General features: G+C 36.3%; 1 protein-coding gene across 11 annotated transcripts in view; it reads left to right on the top strand.

Annotated features, from left to right (window-relative positions):
• The window catches only part of QKI (QKI, KH domain containing RNA binding), a 159908-nt gene that overhangs the window by 86347 nt on the left and 54458 nt on the right, over nucleotides 1–19103 (top strand). For 5 of the 11 annotated variants that reach the window (XM_040598388.1, XM_040598386.1, XM_040598383.1 and 2 more), the window contains exon 4: nucleotides 3247–3297. The exons of 5 other annotated variants lie outside the window; for them this stretch is intronic. In XM_040598388.1, the coding sequence (XP_040454322.1) occupies nucleotides 3247–3297 (51 nt within the window). The remainder of the gene's footprint in view (nucleotides 1–3246; nucleotides 3298–19103) is intronic. One more of the 11 variants, XM_040598387.1, reaches the window with a different exon arrangement.

The raw sequence follows: 19103 nt of genomic DNA, 5'->3' as shown, positions 1-19103 counted from the left end.
CTACCTTTTACTTTGCAGCTGCAATGCATCCCTTTCTTGCCTTGTGGAGCTTCAGTGCTGGTGTGTTAAAGAGTTGTGTGTTGTCTACTAAGTCAGTTGAGTCACTAAAATTTTATTGCAGTTGGTTTCAGACTTTATTATCCTCATTACAAGAATGTGATGTTCTACTTAGAAAAGTGGGATACATTTTATTAATCCTGCCTGCAGGGTAAGGTTTGGAGGTGGAACAAGGAAGATGCAGAGGTTACACTGTATGCTTGGCTGAGCATGGCTTGCACTGAAAACCTTGAGTAGTACTTTAGTTTCTTAAATAGTTAAAACATATTTTACTAACAGAGGAGAAAAAAAAAATCCAACTATCAGCAACTCTTTCTGATATTTTTTTCTGACTTTTCTGAGCACTTTTTAGTGAAGGTGCCTTTTCCTGAGACCATGTGGTTTTGCAGCAAGAATTTTGGGTAGATGGTCTCGGCATTTTTACTAAATTACAGCAGAAGATACATTTGTTTCATATTTCTGTGTGTTACTGTGGAGAATAGCTTTGAAACTGGTAGTTGGGATACTTTGATTTAATTTTCAGTTCTTCTCAAAAATCTTTCAGTCACTATTTCTGTTCCCTAATGTTTAAATGAGATTTAATGCTTTGTATTGAAATAGTTGCTTAGGTAGAAGGGGTATCAGGATGAGTAGTTGCATGGGTAGGATAAGTTGCATAGCAAAAAGTTCATTAAAAATGTTACTTAAAGTAAGATTTATTTTTTTTTACATTCATGTATTTGGTAGTCTTAAAGTGAACTTGACGTGGTATAAGTACACTTTTATTTAAATGAGTGGTATAATGAGTATTGAAATAAAGACAGATGTCCTTAAATCAGAATTTAATTCAAAGGGTCTTTACTACATTTTTGTTAAATTATGCAGGATTGAAAAGGCTCATGCACTCAAGCAGAGTAATGCCTGAGCTCTGTAAGTTAATCATAGTGCCAGTCCTCAAAGGAGAAAATCTTACTATCGCAAATTATTGAAGGTTTTCTGTGAGTGTTATGGCTCTATGTTTAGATTGATCTAATGGTCAGTTCCTATTAAAAGCCTTAGGACATCTATTTCCACTGTTTCATGTGCATCCTTGGAAGTCAGTTGAGTTTGTGAGTTTTTTTTAAATTGGCCACTGCACAATTGTCTGAACAGCAGAGGCAGCTCAGGGGAAGTAACAGAGTCAGGACCACTATTTTCAGTGATAGCTAGTTGTTAAATAAACTTAATTTGTAGAGTTAAACTTCATTTTCACATACCATGATATGATATAAATGAGTGTCTGCATTAAACTGTTCTTACTTTAATTCTTGGTATGCTATTTTGCCATTAATTTTACCCAGTAAAGTAAGACATTTTAGTTGGAACAGGATCCTTGTTCAACAAAAAGTAGAAAACATCATACTCTTGTGATTTTTTTTCTTCATAGCTTTGAAATAATCTTGTGTATGATCCTGGATTCCTGTGCTTTGTAGACCTCTAGGTTACTTTTCTGAACTGAACTTGATTTTCTTAATTTTAACTTATTTTCAAATACTTTGTTTTCATATATTAAAAAAAGATTATTTTTTTTCCTTTTATAAAAAAAAAAAACATTCTCTACTTATGGTTCATATGTGGAAGGAAAAAAAAAAACAAACCAAAAAAACCGGCATCAAAGCACACGCACCCACCCTCCAAAAAACCAAACATCACGAACAACAAAAAACCAAAACCGACCCACCTTTGAATTCTGACACTGGAACATTTAATCCAGTGCCAGTACTGTTTGAGTCAGTGCCTGCTGCGTGTTGCAGCTGGAGAAGCAACGTAATTGTTCATAATGCACAGAGAGCTAAGTGGATAAACAGACCTAGGGTAAAAGATGCCTGGGTCTTTGGCCTACTCTTGTGCAGAATTCACGTTACCTAGCATTGTCCCTGAAACAAATCCTTATTAAACTGTGTCTTGTGACACCAGGTGTTCCTATCTGAATATATCAAACTAAAATATTTATTTGTCGGAGAACGGTGTTGAGGTTTTCTCATGCTGGCTTAGCATTTCAGCAAGATCACACTCCATGTATGCAATGATATGGAACTTCAGCCAGTTCACTGATTTGACTTAAAACATTGACTACAACCCTGTGCTGGTTGAGCGTAGTGTATCTATGAGAGATAATGTGAAGGCAATGCAACTTCTCATAAGTGTTTTAAGTATGTACTTTAATGTACTTTGGATATATTTTTCTTGGCTCTAGGCATCCTGCTTTTGTTTGTCTTGAAGACTTTTTCATTAGCAACACTTCCCTGTTTACCAAAAAAATTGGGACTTTCCTCTTTCGTATAAAGTAATTACATAGTTGAAGTGTGGGCAGAAGGAATAAAGGGGCTTAAAACCAATTTTTGAATGGATTACATGGTACTATCCTGTCTTGTTTAAAAATAATGAGGTATTATGGTAGCCCCAACAGTAATGGGTGTTAGTTAAATGAACTATCCTCTTTGCTCATTTTTTCTAAATCAGCCTCATGCTATCAGATAAAATGCACCTTTCTAAAAAAAAAACAAACCAAACATTGCAGCAGCTTTCATGTTCTGATAACTGCATCTCTATCTCATATGTACAAACTGTCTTACGGGCATGTTGGTAGCGTAAGAGAGTCATATTTGTCTCCCTTTTTATAGCTAGCTAGCTCTTTTTTTCCCCCCCACTTTCCCATTTGCAAAGAACTTCTCAAAATTGTTTTTCTACTTATTTTGCTATTTTGAAACATAAAGAGGCCCTGAAAAGGACTTGAGCTTTTTTTCTGATAGCTTTTTATCTTAAAATTTTAAAATATGACCTCAATCACATTTCTAACTCATTTTTTGTTTGTTTGTTTCTTTTAAGCAAATCACCAGTAGTGATAGTGCAAGAATACTCTGGAAAGGGATTTTGTATTATTCATCAGTCAAATGAAGTAGATCTTGGAGGTGGGGGTTAGGGGGAGAAAACTAAAGTTTGTTCTTTGTTCTGTGACTTAGCTTCTGTTGATTCTTGCATTGTTTTCCCTTAACCAGGTTGTCTTATTTTATGGCTTCTTGGGATTTCGATCTCAAGTGTAAACAAGAAGGAAAACATTGTTTCCATCACAGGATAAAATAAAAACCCTAATTCCAACTCTTCATGCCTCTCTTAAACATCTTAAAGAAGCAAAATAGGGCACAAGCCCAATTTTTTTTTGCTTTTCAGGTCTCCTTTAAGAGCAGAGAAAACCATGATCCAGCAGTTTTGGAGGTAGAGGCAAGTAAATGTTTTACTACTTGTAAACACTCAAATAAGTTTTTGCAAATCACCTATAATTTGAGGTTGAAAAAGAATCTCAACCTCCCCTTCCCTAAATGGTGGATTTGCTTTGTATGCTTGATGTGAGGAAGAAATATCTTTAAACTTTTGTTGATTATAGACAGGCTTCACCTCAGTTACATGCTGTTACAATACCCAATTGGTGTAGAAGTTTACAAGTTTAACATTAGTAAGATTTTTGTGATAATAGTTGTTGATTATTTTTTTTCTTTTGAACCTATCTTCAAAATGTAGACTCTGTTGGGTGATTCATCACAGTGATTTTATTGGGTTTTTTTAAGAAAAGTGGCTAGTATTTGCTATTTCCAACTATGGATGTTCAAATCAGGTCTTCAGCATTCTCACTAAGGGCAGTTCAACAACCTCTTATGGACTGGGTCTAAACCTGTAATTATTTCTGTGCTGGGGACATTTCTGAAAGTTCATGTTGAGTTTTTCCAGAAGGCATCACCAGTGTTCTTAAATTAGCGTTCTTGCTCTTTTCTGAAGGCTATATTGGAGGTACAGGAAAGAACTATCCATCAGTATTGCTGAAGTTTTAAAAAATCAGTGGGGCTCTGAGTGTTACTGCTCATCAGAAAATTCGACTCCTTCAGGTATCTCAGGCTGCAGTTCCAGGGCTGCTCTTAGGACAATTCAAGTCAACACTTGCTGTTCAGTACCACTTGCACAGCCCTGGCTGGGTATACTTTCTCCCTTCCTTGTGGCAGTTCAGTGCCTATGATGACCTGCTTCAGTGCTAAGTCAGCTGAAGACTAAAGCTGGAAACTTCCTGTAGCTTTTGAGAACCATGAACTGGATTGCAAGCACTTTAGTACATCAAGGTGGGACTAGCAGCGCCGATTTAGAATAGCTTAAGCCACTGTGGGACTGCAGGCTTTAGACAAAGTGCAGTAGTGGTTCTTTAATTAGTTGAACTGGATTCCTGTGGCTTCTTGGTGTGCTGTGTAGATGATGCTTTTTACATCTTCACATGATAAATACAGGGTCCCAACTTTTTTTTTTTTTTTTTTAACACACACAATAGGGAACATACAGGTTTGAAATACCTGTTTTCTCTACCACTATTGAAATTTTTAATGTGTTTAATCTTATTTAAAGATGCAGACATATGAAACAGATCAGAATTTTTTGACTGTGAATCATACTAGATGGGTGCTAGCTGAGAACTAGGAAGCATAATGGTGAAATTGTACGCTTGTTGAAATATCAGAGCTGGTTTTTGGGAAGGGCTGGAATTTTTCAGTGTTTTTTCTGTCTCTTCCTGTTCAAACACAGTGAAGTAAGTAGTGAAGTTCATTTGTAACACGTCTGGATGAATTCTGAAGTCACGATAACAGTGCAAAGATAAAATGTAATAGTGAATACTTAAAGACGATTTAGTTTTGGCAGCCTACCATTGTAACATGGAGAATAATAATGACAATTAGCATGCTGATGCTGTTTATTCTTACCATGTTTCTATGAGTGCTTTGTAAAAAGCTGCCTTCAAACCTATTTAGTTAGGAAACTAGTTTGTTTTGAGTGGTTTTTTTTTTACCTTCCTCTTCCTTATCATCAATAAAGAAACAATTAGCATTGTTTCATAACAATAAAGGATTATATGTATTTGGGACAGTTTTGCTCAACTAGCCCTTTGCAAGTGGGAGGAAATGTGCTGTTCCCTGTTTAGAGGGTTACAATGGAGACAAGAGAGAAGCTAGATTTTGGTCAGCTAATGGGAGAGTGAGTTCAGTGGGATAAAAGATTTTGCTTTTATCAGTTAATAAGCAGCAGTTAATAAGCTGCATTGATCCAAATTAATACCTGTGTTAGAGAAGTTAGAGAAGGGAAAGGAAGGTGGCCAGGTCAGGAAATGGGAGGTCAGCACCTGTTGGTTGGCAGTAAATCTTTGTTGTTTGTTGGAAGTGTGTTTTGAACAAAGGGATTATGGTTGTGCTTTGCTGGATAGTAGGAAACATTTAGAATGAAGTCACCTTTCTTCTAGCTATCTCTCTAGGATGTGAGCAGAGCGTGTAATTATTTTTGTCCTCAATTCGTGCACAATGCTGCCTTATTTTCTAAGATGGATGAAACCACTGTAGAATGTAAGAAAGGCATGCACGTACTGACCTTTTCTTCCCAGCCATACCATCTTACTTTGAATGTTGTTACTCAGAAGTATTTTAATTTAAACTGTAAAACTTTGGTTTCATATTTGTGTGGGCAGAGAAGTATGCCATCTAAAATCATGTGTAATGGGCATTTTAACAAAGTAAGTTTGGAACTTGTCTTCTGGAGAGTAGAAGCATTAATTTTTGTAATATCCTTTTGCATGTTTCTGATAATGTACTGGAATCCTTTAAAAATTAGTTTAAATGTCTTCAGACTTGGTTAACCCATCAAGGATTTACTTGGCTTCTGTGGCTTCACACTTAATGACATTCTGTGTGGTTCTTTTAAGCTGTCCAGTATTTATTCATAGTATTTCTCTCTTCATTAATTTTAGCTGAAGGAAATGGCTAGATCTACCTGTGCATCACTTTGGGCACTGTATTGAAAAAACAGAACTTGAAATTTTGCCTAATTAAATAAGTCTTAATTTTTCATATTAGTGACTTTCAATGGAGCTATGATAATTTGGTTAATTGTAGTTTTTATTCAGTTTGTGCGCTTAATTTTACTCAATCTTGCACATGAAAATGGTAGCAGATTGACTATTTAATGAGTTTTTTTTAAAAAAAAATACATTCTGTTAGTGAATGTATGTTTTACCAAAACCTGCAGGATTCAAAAAGTTCATGAGAAACTAGATGTCTTTTTGGAAGGATAATACTGTCTCCTAAAGAGCAGCTGTAGGACTGCTGATTGGATCTGATCTTGAAGGATGCATATCTAGATGTTCTCTCCTAAGGCCAGTGTACATATATGCAGTATAAATACTGTGATATTTGATTTCGAATTGAAATTATGAATAGCTTTCACTTTCTTTTGTGTTTGTGTAATGAGCAAGGGTTGTGTTACACTTTATTTTCAAATTTAAAATGGTCAGAATTTTTTTTTTCCATAATTAGTCCTTTACGGAAATGTTATTTCAATTATTTCACTTAAAATTACTTTTTTCTATTAAATATTTTCACAAGGTTTTTATTTTAAACGTGTTGCGTGCATACTATATCAAAAAAACTGATGATAGTGTGTCATATTTTAAATGAACTGAATAATTTGCAGTTTTCTGCTCATTAAGTGTAGAAAGCAAATGAATTCCAAACCCTGACCTTAAGCACATATTCATTGAAGGACCAGAGAGCTCTTTGTGAAAACCACCAGAGAGTACTGATGGGTTGCAATGTTCTAATTCCTATGAATCATTATAGTAGCACTGCTGAAGAGAAATACCCACTGGCTTACTGATGTATTTTTTATTTTTTTTTAATCACTGGATTGATGTCACCTGAGAGGTAAAGGGGAATGCTGATCCTGAAGATCCATCGTATCTGTACTGTAGGAAAGGCTTCCCTAATATATTATCAGCAGTATTCTTAAAAGCCATTTAATATCGGTGCCAAGCTGGCACTCAGCCAGTGCTTTAACTGGCATGACTATTACTACATTTTAATCTAGCCTTGAGAACACATGCCACATGCTGGATACTCCACATTCTGCAGTTTTCATCATCATCATTGATAAAATTGTTACGTGGAATTAGTCTTAAAGAAGGTTTGGAAGAGCAGTCGCATTTTGAGTTATCTAGGTAGTAAACTCGGGTGTGTCAAATCCAATATAATTGTAGCAAGAATTTGAGGCAACTGCTGCAATAAAGCAATGTAATTACAGATTGTGTGCAAGGTTTCAGTCATAAATACATGGAAAGTTTGTGTGCTGAGATCATTTGAGGCACCAGTTCTGAATTCTTTCAAGGACTCGACTTTAGTTCAATAGCTAATATTTCTTGTTAGCTCTGTACTCAGTGACATATTTGAGGAGTTCTCTGTGGGTTCTAAAACAGAATTTTATTTTTAAAGTAGAAGTTAAAGTTATATTTGATTTGCATTAGTATCTTGTCTTTGTTTTGTCTTGAACTGTTGTCTGTGCTATTTGTTTGCAAATAAATTTGTTTTCTAATGGCTGCAACTGAGTAAGTATGGAAAGAACAGAACTGTTTCAGGAGGAGGGAGTAAAATGATTAAAACCCAAAGATACATAAATGTGTGCTTGTGTAATCACCATCAGATTAAATTATTACAGTTCTAGGGGAAACTTGCTGGTTTAGTAGCTTAGAGAACAAATAAGAGAATAGAGGATAAAATATAAGGTTAGATTGCTATTATTAAATGTGTTAAAATCTAACATTTAGCAATAATGCTGTATCAAATACTGTAGAAATGTTATGTTTCCTGTTCTACTCGGTACTGTACTGCTAATTGTAGTTTACTGTTGAATAAATCGTGGACGACAACATACTATGCTATTATTTATGCACTGCTTTAAAGTATTACTATGTATCCAGAGTTGACAACACAAAGCTCACATAGCCCATTCTTCAAAACAAACATACACACAGAAAAAAAGGAAAAACAAAACCTCAGAAAACCTGTATGAATGGAAGCTCAGCCTGAATAGACATCACAATTAACTCGTGAGCTTCCTAGCTACGGAGCAAATTGGCTAGTATATGGATTTTGAAATCTAACTTTTCCATTGTTTCCAACTGGTAAAGAACCTCATACCCTGTCTGGACAACACTATGTGTTGTGAACAGTGGTAACGTGCTGTGAATTTGTCACCTGTAGCATAGTATCTGTTTAACAATAATGTTCTGTGGAAAATTAGTTTGTTTTATAAGTCAATGAATCTGACTGTTTATTTTCTCCAAAAGACCTGTGGACTGTAGAAGGGGCCACTACTCAGAGCAGGGCCAAGCGACCGTCTAAGCACTGGAGTAAGTACTATGGGCAGTCACCTGCTTAACAGTACCTGGTCACCAAGACAAAGCCCTTCTGTAATAGTTTCACAAGGCCTATTGGCTGTAGAATTAACTTTAAACATCATTTTTGGTCTCACTCCTCTCTAATCCAAAATGCAAGGCATCCTTATAATGCCTCTGTAAATTTTAGAACTTAGTACTGTGGGAGAAATCACTGTGTAAAGAAATTAGAGTAAGTGACATGAATTATATAATTTCTTAGTTGAAAGCACTCCTGAATGGTTACAAAAGGCTTTTTAAAAAAAAAAAAAAAAAAAAGCGCCTTATGTAATGGGCAGTATTAGTGCTGCGGTATAATGAACAGAGAGAAACAGGGCCACTGAAACCCAGCTGATCTGTCCTGTGAAGTTACACATTTTTCAGTGTTGAGATTGTAAATTCAAATTAGCAGATGCTAGAATTAAGGTTGCTAGTTACGACCTTTTTGTATAGTTAAACTTCTCTTTGGGGTTGATCACTGTGCTGAGAGTGACTAGTGTTTGAGGTTAATTTTTTGCCACACCCTTATTTAAATAAATGGGACATAGTATGTTCATTTCAGGTAAGCAACTGAGATGTAACATTTGAAGTCAAAAATGTTGATTGTTTTGCACACCTAACTTGAGGTGAGTGGAAACTGAGTTTTGAGAACACTTAACTTTTAAAACGCAATTTCTGTATTACGGTAAAATTATGTCTGATGTAAGCGATGCTGCTGAGTGCCCAACATGACTAGAGTTGCAAGTCAGGCAGTGGAAGTGTGGAGCTCCCTCATCCTCACCCCCCCTGTTGTGAGCAGTTTGATGGGGCAGGGGGGCAGCTGGGCTGGCTGTGCAGTCTGGTGAAGGTGTGACTGACAGCTGGCAGCTTCCTGCAAAGGGATATGGCTGTGCCATCCTTTGTGCTCAGTCTGCTGCTTGTGGAATGTGTCAGTGAGCCAGTTCAGCTTGCTAAACAGGCAAAACCTAATCTGACAGCAGTAGTTTGCTGCTGTGTTTAAACTGGCTCTCAAAAGGCCCAGTGAGAGCTGTTGCTGGTTCAACGAGGAAGGAAGAACTCTGCAGGCAGCCGAGAGGAAGGAGAAAGGAGTGGAGCCACTTGTTTTGGTGGGAGTGAGCAGTTACTGTTTCAGCTTTGTTGTTGAACTGAAGTCTATGGAAGAAACCCTTCTATACAGGAAAAGTCAGAATAGTTCTGAGTTGTGATCTGGGAGAGTTTCTTTCTCTGAGGTGGCTATGTAAGATCAGTGTTCTAATTATAAGCACAGGCGTTGGGTCTAAAGCCAACAATATTCATTGAAGCAACCACTTATGAAAAAGTATGTTTTGCACTATGTTTTCTTGTTGGTGTAAGCAGTGATTTGAATCTAATTATTCAGGATGGCTTTTAGCTGCCTAGGCACTTGATCTTCTTGCCATCCCTGCAGACCTACAGGACGGAGGAGTGATTCAGACACCTGCTCTTCATTATGCATCTTTGAGGAAATCTTAAAAGGCAGATTCATCCCAAGGATTGAAATAAGAAAGGGGAAATAAGAAAAATATTAGATGTGAAGTTATTAGGTATAATCAGTGCTGGTACCCTGTTTTTCATTAAGGTCAGGATTCCACAAAGCACTTCAGCTTATGCACAAGATCTGTTGTAACATTGATTGCTCCCACTCCCACCTGTTTTCTGCAGTCGGACTGTGTGTAGTCTTGTAAAAACTCACAGTTATGGTTAACTTACACATTTATCTAGATCAGAAAGAGCCATTCCCAAGCAGTGTAAGATACAGGTTTTGAGCTAAAGCTCTAGCACTGCAGCCATGTCAGCCTGGCCCTGGCAGTAAAAACAGTTTTATTTTTCTGAGGATGGCCTCTTTCCCACATTTTGCTACGTTCTTGTAGCCCAGCAGTAAAGTGCTATTGGCAAAGTGTCACGGATTTAAGTGTTAAAGTTACTCCCCTTCCTCTACCTGTCCCCCCAACCTGCCCCTGAACCAATCTAGAAAAACAGAAGTGATGAATGTTTGTTTTACATCTTAATTTTTTTTTAAAACTTCACTGAGAAAGAACAGTTTCTTTATGGGTGGGAAGTTATTTGAAGCTTAACTACTACTTAGGTATGCTTAGTTTGAGTCATGAATGTCTTATTTTAGTTGCTTTGACAAATAGTAAAAGCCTAAAGATCAGAATGTCCTAAAATAAAGCTAAAATTTTACTATATTTATTCATTTTTATTAGGATATATTACTAAATATAAAATATTACTATAAAACCAGTATTATTTTACAAGTCATCTGATTTTAAAGAAACAGTGGTAAATGTTCATGTTCTTAAACAGAGATCTTAACTATTTTCTGCATACAAAGAGTAAAACCAATGAACCTGTTCTTTTTTTACTTCAATTGGGTTTTGGAGGGGGGGATAGAGAAGAGCTTTCCTTTTGATTTTTCTTAAACTTAGCTGGTAGTTCTGTGCAGTTTTGTAACTGTATCTGAAACCTGTCTATTACATTGCAGCTTAAGGATGTCATACTTTTCAATTTTCTTGGCACACTGAGGTTATGTTAACATGTTCAATCTGGGTTTCTGTTAAGTGTTCTGTAGTGACATCTTTGTATACTTTTGTGCAAAGATTTGGAGTGAGTGAAATTTTGCTTTTCTTACTAAGTGTTAAGCAGTTTCTGAAAAGATGTTAAAGAGCTTAGTAGTCACGTATTATTGTAAATGTTAACAGCATGAGAAAATGGGGGAGAAATAGTTCTGTCTTTTAAAAGCTTACTATTATTTTGTAACTAAAAGAAGTGAAGGATTGGCCTTGACCCTATTGTCGTTTTACAAAGTTGTCTTTACAGTATTCTCCCTTAAGACCTTCAGTAAGATTTATGCACAGGAATCCATATTGATATAACTTCTATGTTTCATATACATATAGGAGGCATATATGCACTTTATCCTTGAGGAAACACTAAAAGCAAAATGGTTGGCTTTTCAAGCAGAGCTTGAGTCACTGGACTGTGGAGGTGATGGGCAAATTGAGATTACCGCAGCAGAAGTGTGTGGATGTGTTGGCATTAAAATGCAAGTTTTAAGCAGTTCTGTTTTTTCAGATAGTTCCAAAAGGTCACTTAGCTAGTACATTTTTTTCTCTTTGTATTTCTTTTCCTCCTTTTCTTTGACAGTGCTGTAAAATCACTCCGAAATGAAAAAGTAAATTATATAATTAGAAGCGACTTTTTTTTGTTGTTTCCTTTTTGATGTTTGAATGAATGTAGCTTTGTCTGTTTCTTAGACTTCTAACATAAATGAGTGAAAATTGCTGGAATTCATGCATAGATTAAGTAGGAATAGCATCAGAAGGAAAGTGTGCATTTATTTTGTTATTTCTTGACCCTCATGGTTTGTTCAACATAACTTATATGTGGACCTGTCATATAAGAGCCAGAACACAGGTGTTTGTGGATGAGTTTACCTGAGATATGGATCAATTTAACACTGAGTTCAAATTTTTGAGCAGGGGTGTGTTCATGCATTGACCAGGTTTTCTATGCGAAGCAGCAATCGCACCTATGCAAGGCATAGAGGAAATAAAAATGGTTGAAAGTCAGTAAAAACAGATGCCACAGTTATCTGGGGAAGTTACTGTTGATGAAATTTACATGACAGTGCTTCAAAATGGGAAAGAAAATGTTTCAAAAAGTGTAAAATTGCACTACCAGCATAAAAGCAGATCATGTTCTCCATTGAACAGAAAAATACAGTCTATGTTTCTTACTTTTGTAGCAGATCATATTCTCCATTCAATAGAAAAAATACAATCTGTTTCTTTACTTTTATAAATGCTCGTGACTAATATACTGCATTGATTGCAGCGTTCAAAATTCAGTATGCTGTAAACAGTAGTCCAAATTGCAGTCAAGAAGAGTGTTTTGGGATTTGATTTTTTTTGTTTGGAGGTTGGTTGTGGTTTTTTTAAACTATTTAAAGAAAAATCTTTAAAGAAATACTTACGACAGCTATAACATGCAGACTAGAAGACTGAGGAACCAACGAATGGATACTTTTCCCCCTTAAAAACAGCTAAGGTGTAGTGGTAGTGCTTTTCTTTTAAATGAGTAAGTACTCAGAAATGCGAAACCACTGCTCAGGTATTTCCCATAAGTTGCCAAATCTTTAAACTACAGGCTCTGATGATGCTTTCCATCTTTTGTGTTCATTGCACAGATGGAAGTAAAAGTTCCATATAAGCGGAAAAAGGAAAAATCAAGGGGCTGACCTTGAAGTTGAAAATAAAGGTTCTCCTCAAAGTGCTATTTATGTTTTACCCAATCACAACTGCAAGTAGTACAGGAACCTCCTGGTGACATCCTTTATCGTTGGGCCTCCAGTCCTTTGTGTATTTTTCTAAAATTTTTTTTCCTCCCTTCCTGGGCAGTGACCTGCTTTCTTAAGGGGTGAAGTAGAAAGTGCCTTGTTTTGCCTTTCTTTGTCCTGTTGTTAGGGCACTCCTGGAACATCAGTGTGGTGATGTTGGTGCATTTTTGGCTAAGGCAGTACTAGGATCTTAATTTTAATTTCCTGGATCAGTGTATCAACCACTGGACTGTTACATGCATTTTCTTGCAGTTGCAACTTACTTATCAAAGCTGTTTTCTTCAAGTTGCTATTCCTTGAGCTAGTTTTAGAAAGTATATTAGTTTAGATCCTTTTGGATGTCAATACTTTCAGCTCTCCTAGTTTGAGAATCCCAGCTAAGAAACAGGCATCAGACTTCAGTTTAAGACTATTTTGCCTTTCAGCGTGTACTTTAGTAGAATTTTAGACACCTTGGTAAGTTTTTGGGTGGAATAGAGACACATGTTAGGAAGACTAGTACCCTGGTGTACTAATCTTCCTCCTGGGTAGAAATATAATGGTAAATTAAAATATCATACAACTACAGTACTGCTTAAGTAAAAAGTGAGATGTACAAAAGAATCTGTATGTACTTAGAAGAACAAATTTAGTAGTATTATATAGTAAAATATGATGTTACTGATGTATTGATCCTGCTTTAAGAAATACCTTTTTAAGTCACGGAGGAGAATAACTAGTTCATAAAACGTGGTCTATTCTGGATATATTTTCTATTTTGTTTTTAACATCCTGTTAACAATCAGTAAAATAAATTCTAAGTTATGTTAAGACTCCATAAACTGAGTAATTTATTATTTGTGTGTATAAAGTGCATGGTATATAGGTCCTGCTTGATAATAATACCTAGGTAAATAAAAGAACACTTGAAGCTGAACACCAGAATCAGATTTATACTGATTAATAATGCTCATAAAATCAGAAGCAGATAGGTTTGTGCAGAAGTGATTTTAGAACAGTTGCAGGTTGTTTTGGAGTTAATTTCATTAGTGACTGCTAATGAATGGACTTGAGTCATGAGTTGAAATACACTTGCTGTCTGTATTTGCTGATTAGAGAATGCTCTGAGGAATATCTGCTGTCACACATTAGGTTTTGTTGATCTAAGCCTTCATTTAAAAATGTCTTTTGTACCCTGAGATTCAGAATATGGAGGTACTTCCCTTCAAAAAGCTGTCTGAATCAAGAAGGCTACGGCATTCAGGTTTTATTGGTATTTCATTTTCTTTAAATGGGCTTTGATATTTGTTTACAGATATTAGTACATTAACAGTGGCCAGTGTGTGAAAATAATCACAGTATTGTGAAATGCCTTGTACTGCTTTTTCCCTTTTCTGTAGGGGAATAAAATTATACTTGGATATCTGTGTAGCTGTCTCTGTATTAAGTTTACTACTTCAAGAATCCTGGTAAAGTTAAAATGTTAAAACTCTTACCCATAGTCCAAAGTCAGAGAAATGAACAGCCTCATTCCTTTGACTAGGTGAAGTTTGGCACTTCATGGTAATTTTAAGTATCAGTATTAACAATTGCATTCATCTCTAACAGATATCCTGGTATTGTGTTTATGCTGTGCATTTCATGTGCTGATTCTGATTAATTCCCTGAGGATACCAGTGCATACAAAACTTCTTTTACTTTCCTCCCAAACCAGTGAACTATTCAGTCTTAACAGGCTACAGAGTTTTGATTGCGCTCGACAATACAGCTTATTCCACAAATCAGTGCTCTTATTTTCCACACTGGCACAACTTGAGAGAAATAGGCAAGAAGAAAACCCTGGAGAGATGCAATCCTGTTAACTATTTCATTTTTCATATTTGCTATGGAGAGTTTCTACTGTCCAGCTATAACTGTGCAGAGCCAGAGGGATGTGGGCTTGGGGGTTGCAGGCTGGTTTGGGCAGTGACAGGGGCTTCCTCTTTTGTCAGCTCAGTTGTGCTGTGAAGCCACATCTTTAGAAAGATCCAGCATGGTGTTTTGTGCATGTAGGAACCATTTTGACTGCAGGGCAGATCTGAACTTGGGGTGGTGCTTGATTTGAAGTTTCCTGAGTACAGCGTTTGTGTTGAGGCTCTGAGACAGAGAACATAATCCTCTTCTGTGCATAGAAACATTAGGTTGTTTCATACCGTCAGATTTTTTTTCAGAATAGTTCTTAAAAGATTTTTTTTAGATAATGCCCTTTGACAGTGTCTGACAGCTACCAGCTAGTTTAATGTGAGCTGGAAGACACCCACTTTTTAATCCAGAATAGTCTTGAAGGGGGCTTAGTGTACAGTAATAATTGATAATTAAAGACATGCTAAATAACACTGACTTGTCTGAGATTCAAAACAGTTGCGTATGTGATTGTTAACTTAAGCAATTGATCCATTGCTTCCATAGGAAAAAACTTCAATCAGAAATTCTAAATGTGAAGTAAATTACAGTGTTCTCCCTGACCAGGTGCTACTCCTTCAGTATTTCCTTTGTTACATTATTTTTTCACCAGCTTCCTGCTTCTGAACTGCTACCATTATAAGCTCAGTAGGAGCAAAAGTCTATGTTAATTTGCCTGACTGTAACTGCACAATTAAAGCAGTTTATCAGTAGGGGTTAGGACAATCAGTGTGTTCCAATGCTTCATGTTAAAAAATTACTACTGTTGTTCAAACAGATACTGTAATTAGTGCATCATATTAAACTGGTTTTCTGCAGGGCTGGCTTTTTAGCTGATAAAACCCTCTATTTTTGCTACTTACCTAAGCACTTACTTTGTTTGCAGGCCTCTTCTGAAGTAACAACTTTTATTGGAATGTTGGTGTCAAGAGTGTATCATGTGAATACACTTGTGAATATAGGTTTGGGGCAGGTGGGTGGTGTTTCAGGGTTTTTTGTTTGTTTTTGACTGGTCAATCCTGTCAAGATGATTCACTGGCAAAAATGGAAGAAGCAAACTCCCTGTTTGTATTTGCAGTTACTACTGCATACTGGCAGTTTAATACCTAGTTCTTACAGAGAAGAACAAGTTGCTTCATGTTGGATAATAAAGATAACCGTGTTCTGTCCCTGGCTCATTTTGGCTAGTGTCATGAGACATGATGAGCTAGTCTTCAAGTGGCAGTTACATTTTAAAATAAGGTCCCTTATCTTCTCCCTTTCCCGATTATAGCACTGACCTTGTGCTGCACTTAGTACCCCCTTATGATCTTACACAACTCACTTGTCCAGAGAAAATGGGGAGGTAGGGAGTGGGTTTTTGCTGCATCAGCATGTTGGCCTGGCGCTCTGAAAGGCTGGCATGTTGCTGGGGCCAGTTCTAGTGGAGGAATAAGGACTGTCTGGTAAGGGGAGTGAACCTTTTGAAGTTGTTAGATTGGCCACAAAAGGATACAATAAAACAACAGTAAGAAACTATTAATATAATTTTTGTTTAGGGCTACAGCTCTTGTGAATATGTATCAGCTGATGGGGAGTTACTTGTATAACTGAGATTTCTAAGTGTTTTTTTCATTGCACGGTATGTTACAGAAATACTCTGTTCCAAATGTTTTCAAGTGTCTCTGCAGCAGAGATGCCAAAAACTTTAAATTCTGTAGCTCAGGTTGGCAAGACGAACAGTTACAAGAACAAGAGTTATGTTAACGCAAGCTGGACATCTCTTGTGGCCCATGAAGGGTTGGGAGTAATGACTTGACTTACGGAAAAGAGTATTCTTGTTTGATTCCTCTGGCTTGGTTTTAAAAGTTGAATTGTGTCAACAAAAGGTTGTTAAGTAAGGTGTAATCTGTATTGAATGGTTGAGTAATGTTTCTCTTGGAGTCGTTAATTCAGACCTGACATCGTTGCATGGCCACAGTTCTTATGTTTAAAACCTTAAACTAGAGCAGGACTAGAAATTGCTTACAATGACCTTTCTAATTTATCTACTTTTTAGTTAAATTTAACTTCTATTTCAGAATTGCTTTAAATCAACATGTTAACTTTTTTAATTCACGCAGCTTCTTTTAAATTGATCTTCTAGCTATTTTTAAAACTTTATATATATATGTGTGTGTGCAAATGTTTTCTTAACATAAACATTCACCTAGAACTACTGTCAATTGTAATGTACTTATAGTACATTTTATTTGGCAAAATATATTGTGGTAATTTTACTAAATAGCTGAATTTCTTCTCTCCACATCTTACCTCCTCTATTTGAGTGTGAGAAGCACCGGTGACTGATTATACTGTTTCTTACATCGTAGGATAATTTTAATTAAAGTTCTTAGAATGTACTTGAATTAAACCTTTGTACGATTTAAAGGACTAAAGCTAATCTGATGCCTTTTAATTTTAGTGTTCAATTTGGTGTTATATAAAAACATTCTTCCCTTTTGCTCTAGCTTTTCTGTGGTTTTTGTCATTCAGTAGGGAGACCAGCTTGTTGTAATACGTTAGTGAAAACAGAATTTAATAACCTGTCACTTCAGGATGAGTAAGGATACTAAGGTTCACTCTTAAACATTTCCAGTGGCTTCATTTCTTTAAAAGGCCCCTGCTGTTGATACTGAGCTGTGTTTGTATTTTCTAGTGGCCAACAGTACTGGAAATTGTATGAGTTAGAGTGGAAAAAGTGCATAGGATGGGAGTGGCACTTTTTTAATACTACAGGCCGTAGCTTTCTGAAAAAAGTGCCATGTGGAAAACTTTCTTCTACTCTTACCACATTGCATTCATTTTTTCTTTATTGTATAACTAATACACCCTTGTCTGGTACTAGGGAAGTATTTCTTTTCAGTGGTTATTTAGTTTTCCTTTAAATGGCATTCTGACAGCTTGAAGTTGTTGGAGTCTTCATCAGTTTTTAATTCATCAACTTATTTGTAGTCAGTTGGCCATACTGGGGAGGACTTTAAGCCTTTGTGGTGAGAAATAAAGACTGAGATTTTTAAAAAAAAAAATTCTTGATAAAATATTTTGTGAGGGTTTTCTGAAAGTATTTTCCTCTTTCACCATTTGAATCCTTTCAATAATTTCAGTCAAGCTTCACAGACAGTTCTTTCCTTTGGGTTTAAATTTTTTGGAACATTATTTTCTAGGTAGAGGAGAGGCCTACCTTAATACCTGTAGCCAAGGGAAGGGATGTACTGAGTTCTCGATCATCTGCTGTCTCTTTCTTGTTAAGTCAATAGTTAAGGTATTAAGAATGAAGGTTTGGGATGGGATACGAAGATTTAAATAGGCATGGCCTGAAAGGGCTGGGATGCAGGAGATATAAGACCATGAATTGGAGTTATTGTGGTAGGGTGAGATGTATGGAAAATACAGGACACAAACCAACAGGGAAAGCTGCATTTTAGTAGTTTTAGTATTTTTTCTCATGGAACAAGTTTTCTAATACTAAAGTTTGACTGTATAGATCCAAGTCAGTTGCATCCTCTGCCTACTTTGTGTCTCCCCACTAAATCCCTCCCCAAGAAAATAAAAAAATAATTAGAATAAAAGATGCAACACCACCACCCCCCGTAATTATGCTACTTGTCTAAATTTTTGTGCAACTAAATTTCAAGGAGTTGTAGCAATATTGGTTTTTAAACTACCTGATCCATTGACCTTGGTAGCAAGATAAATATTGAACAGTTTCTTCAAGTCCATTACTGTGTATAGGTGCCCTGAGGATAAGTGTATATGAACAGGCAACAGAATGAAAACAAACTCTGTTTACAGAATTAGGCTAAATTTCTGCCAAACAAGGAGCACAGTGAAACTTTATCTGCCAGTTATGTTGCTCTTAATGTTCTTTAATTTAGCAGACAAGATAGTTTGGTTGTAATTAAGCTTTTCTAATATTGTTGCTCCCCAAGGTTGTGATATAAATAATTTTACTCCATAATTTCCTGTATCTTCAGTGCCTCCGTTTTTCCTGTATAATTCTTCCATAAACAATCTCTGGGATGCAGGAAAACTTCATGTTGCAAATTACTTCTTGTGTATGTAATATAATTTCTGAATACATGCAATTGAATTTCTTTTTCATGAGTCTTTTATTCAGGTGTTCTAGTTTTCATGGTGCTGTTTCTTTCATCTATGCACATACCCTTTCTGCTGTGGTAACAAACAAATTACCATGAGGGTTATTTTGGACAAAAAAGTTATTCCTAGCAGCTTTTTTCTATAGGTAGACCTGGCAACCAGGATCAATTGCTTGACAGTTGCTACTGAAGGACAAAAGGCAATAGGCATGCTGAAATAAAAGAAGTTACATATAAACATAAGGAAAAGCTTTTTTTTATTGTGACTGAACACTGATTAAACACTGAACAGGAGAGTGTGGTGGAGTCTTTGTCCTTGCAGATATTTAAAACCTGTCCCTCTGCAACATGCTCAGGTTGACCCTGCCTTCAGCGGGGGGTGGGTGGGGGGGTGGACTTGGGT

Source organism: Falco naumanni, chromosome 6, assembly GCF_017639655.2.
Source record: "Falco naumanni isolate bFalNau1 chromosome 6, bFalNau1.pat, whole genome shotgun sequence".
Classification (NCBI taxonomy): Eukaryota; Metazoa; Chordata; class Aves; order Falconiformes; family Falconidae; genus Falco; species Falco naumanni.
The sequence above is the reverse complement of the archived record's forward strand: the minus strand, read 5'-3'. Positions and strand labels throughout refer to the sequence as shown.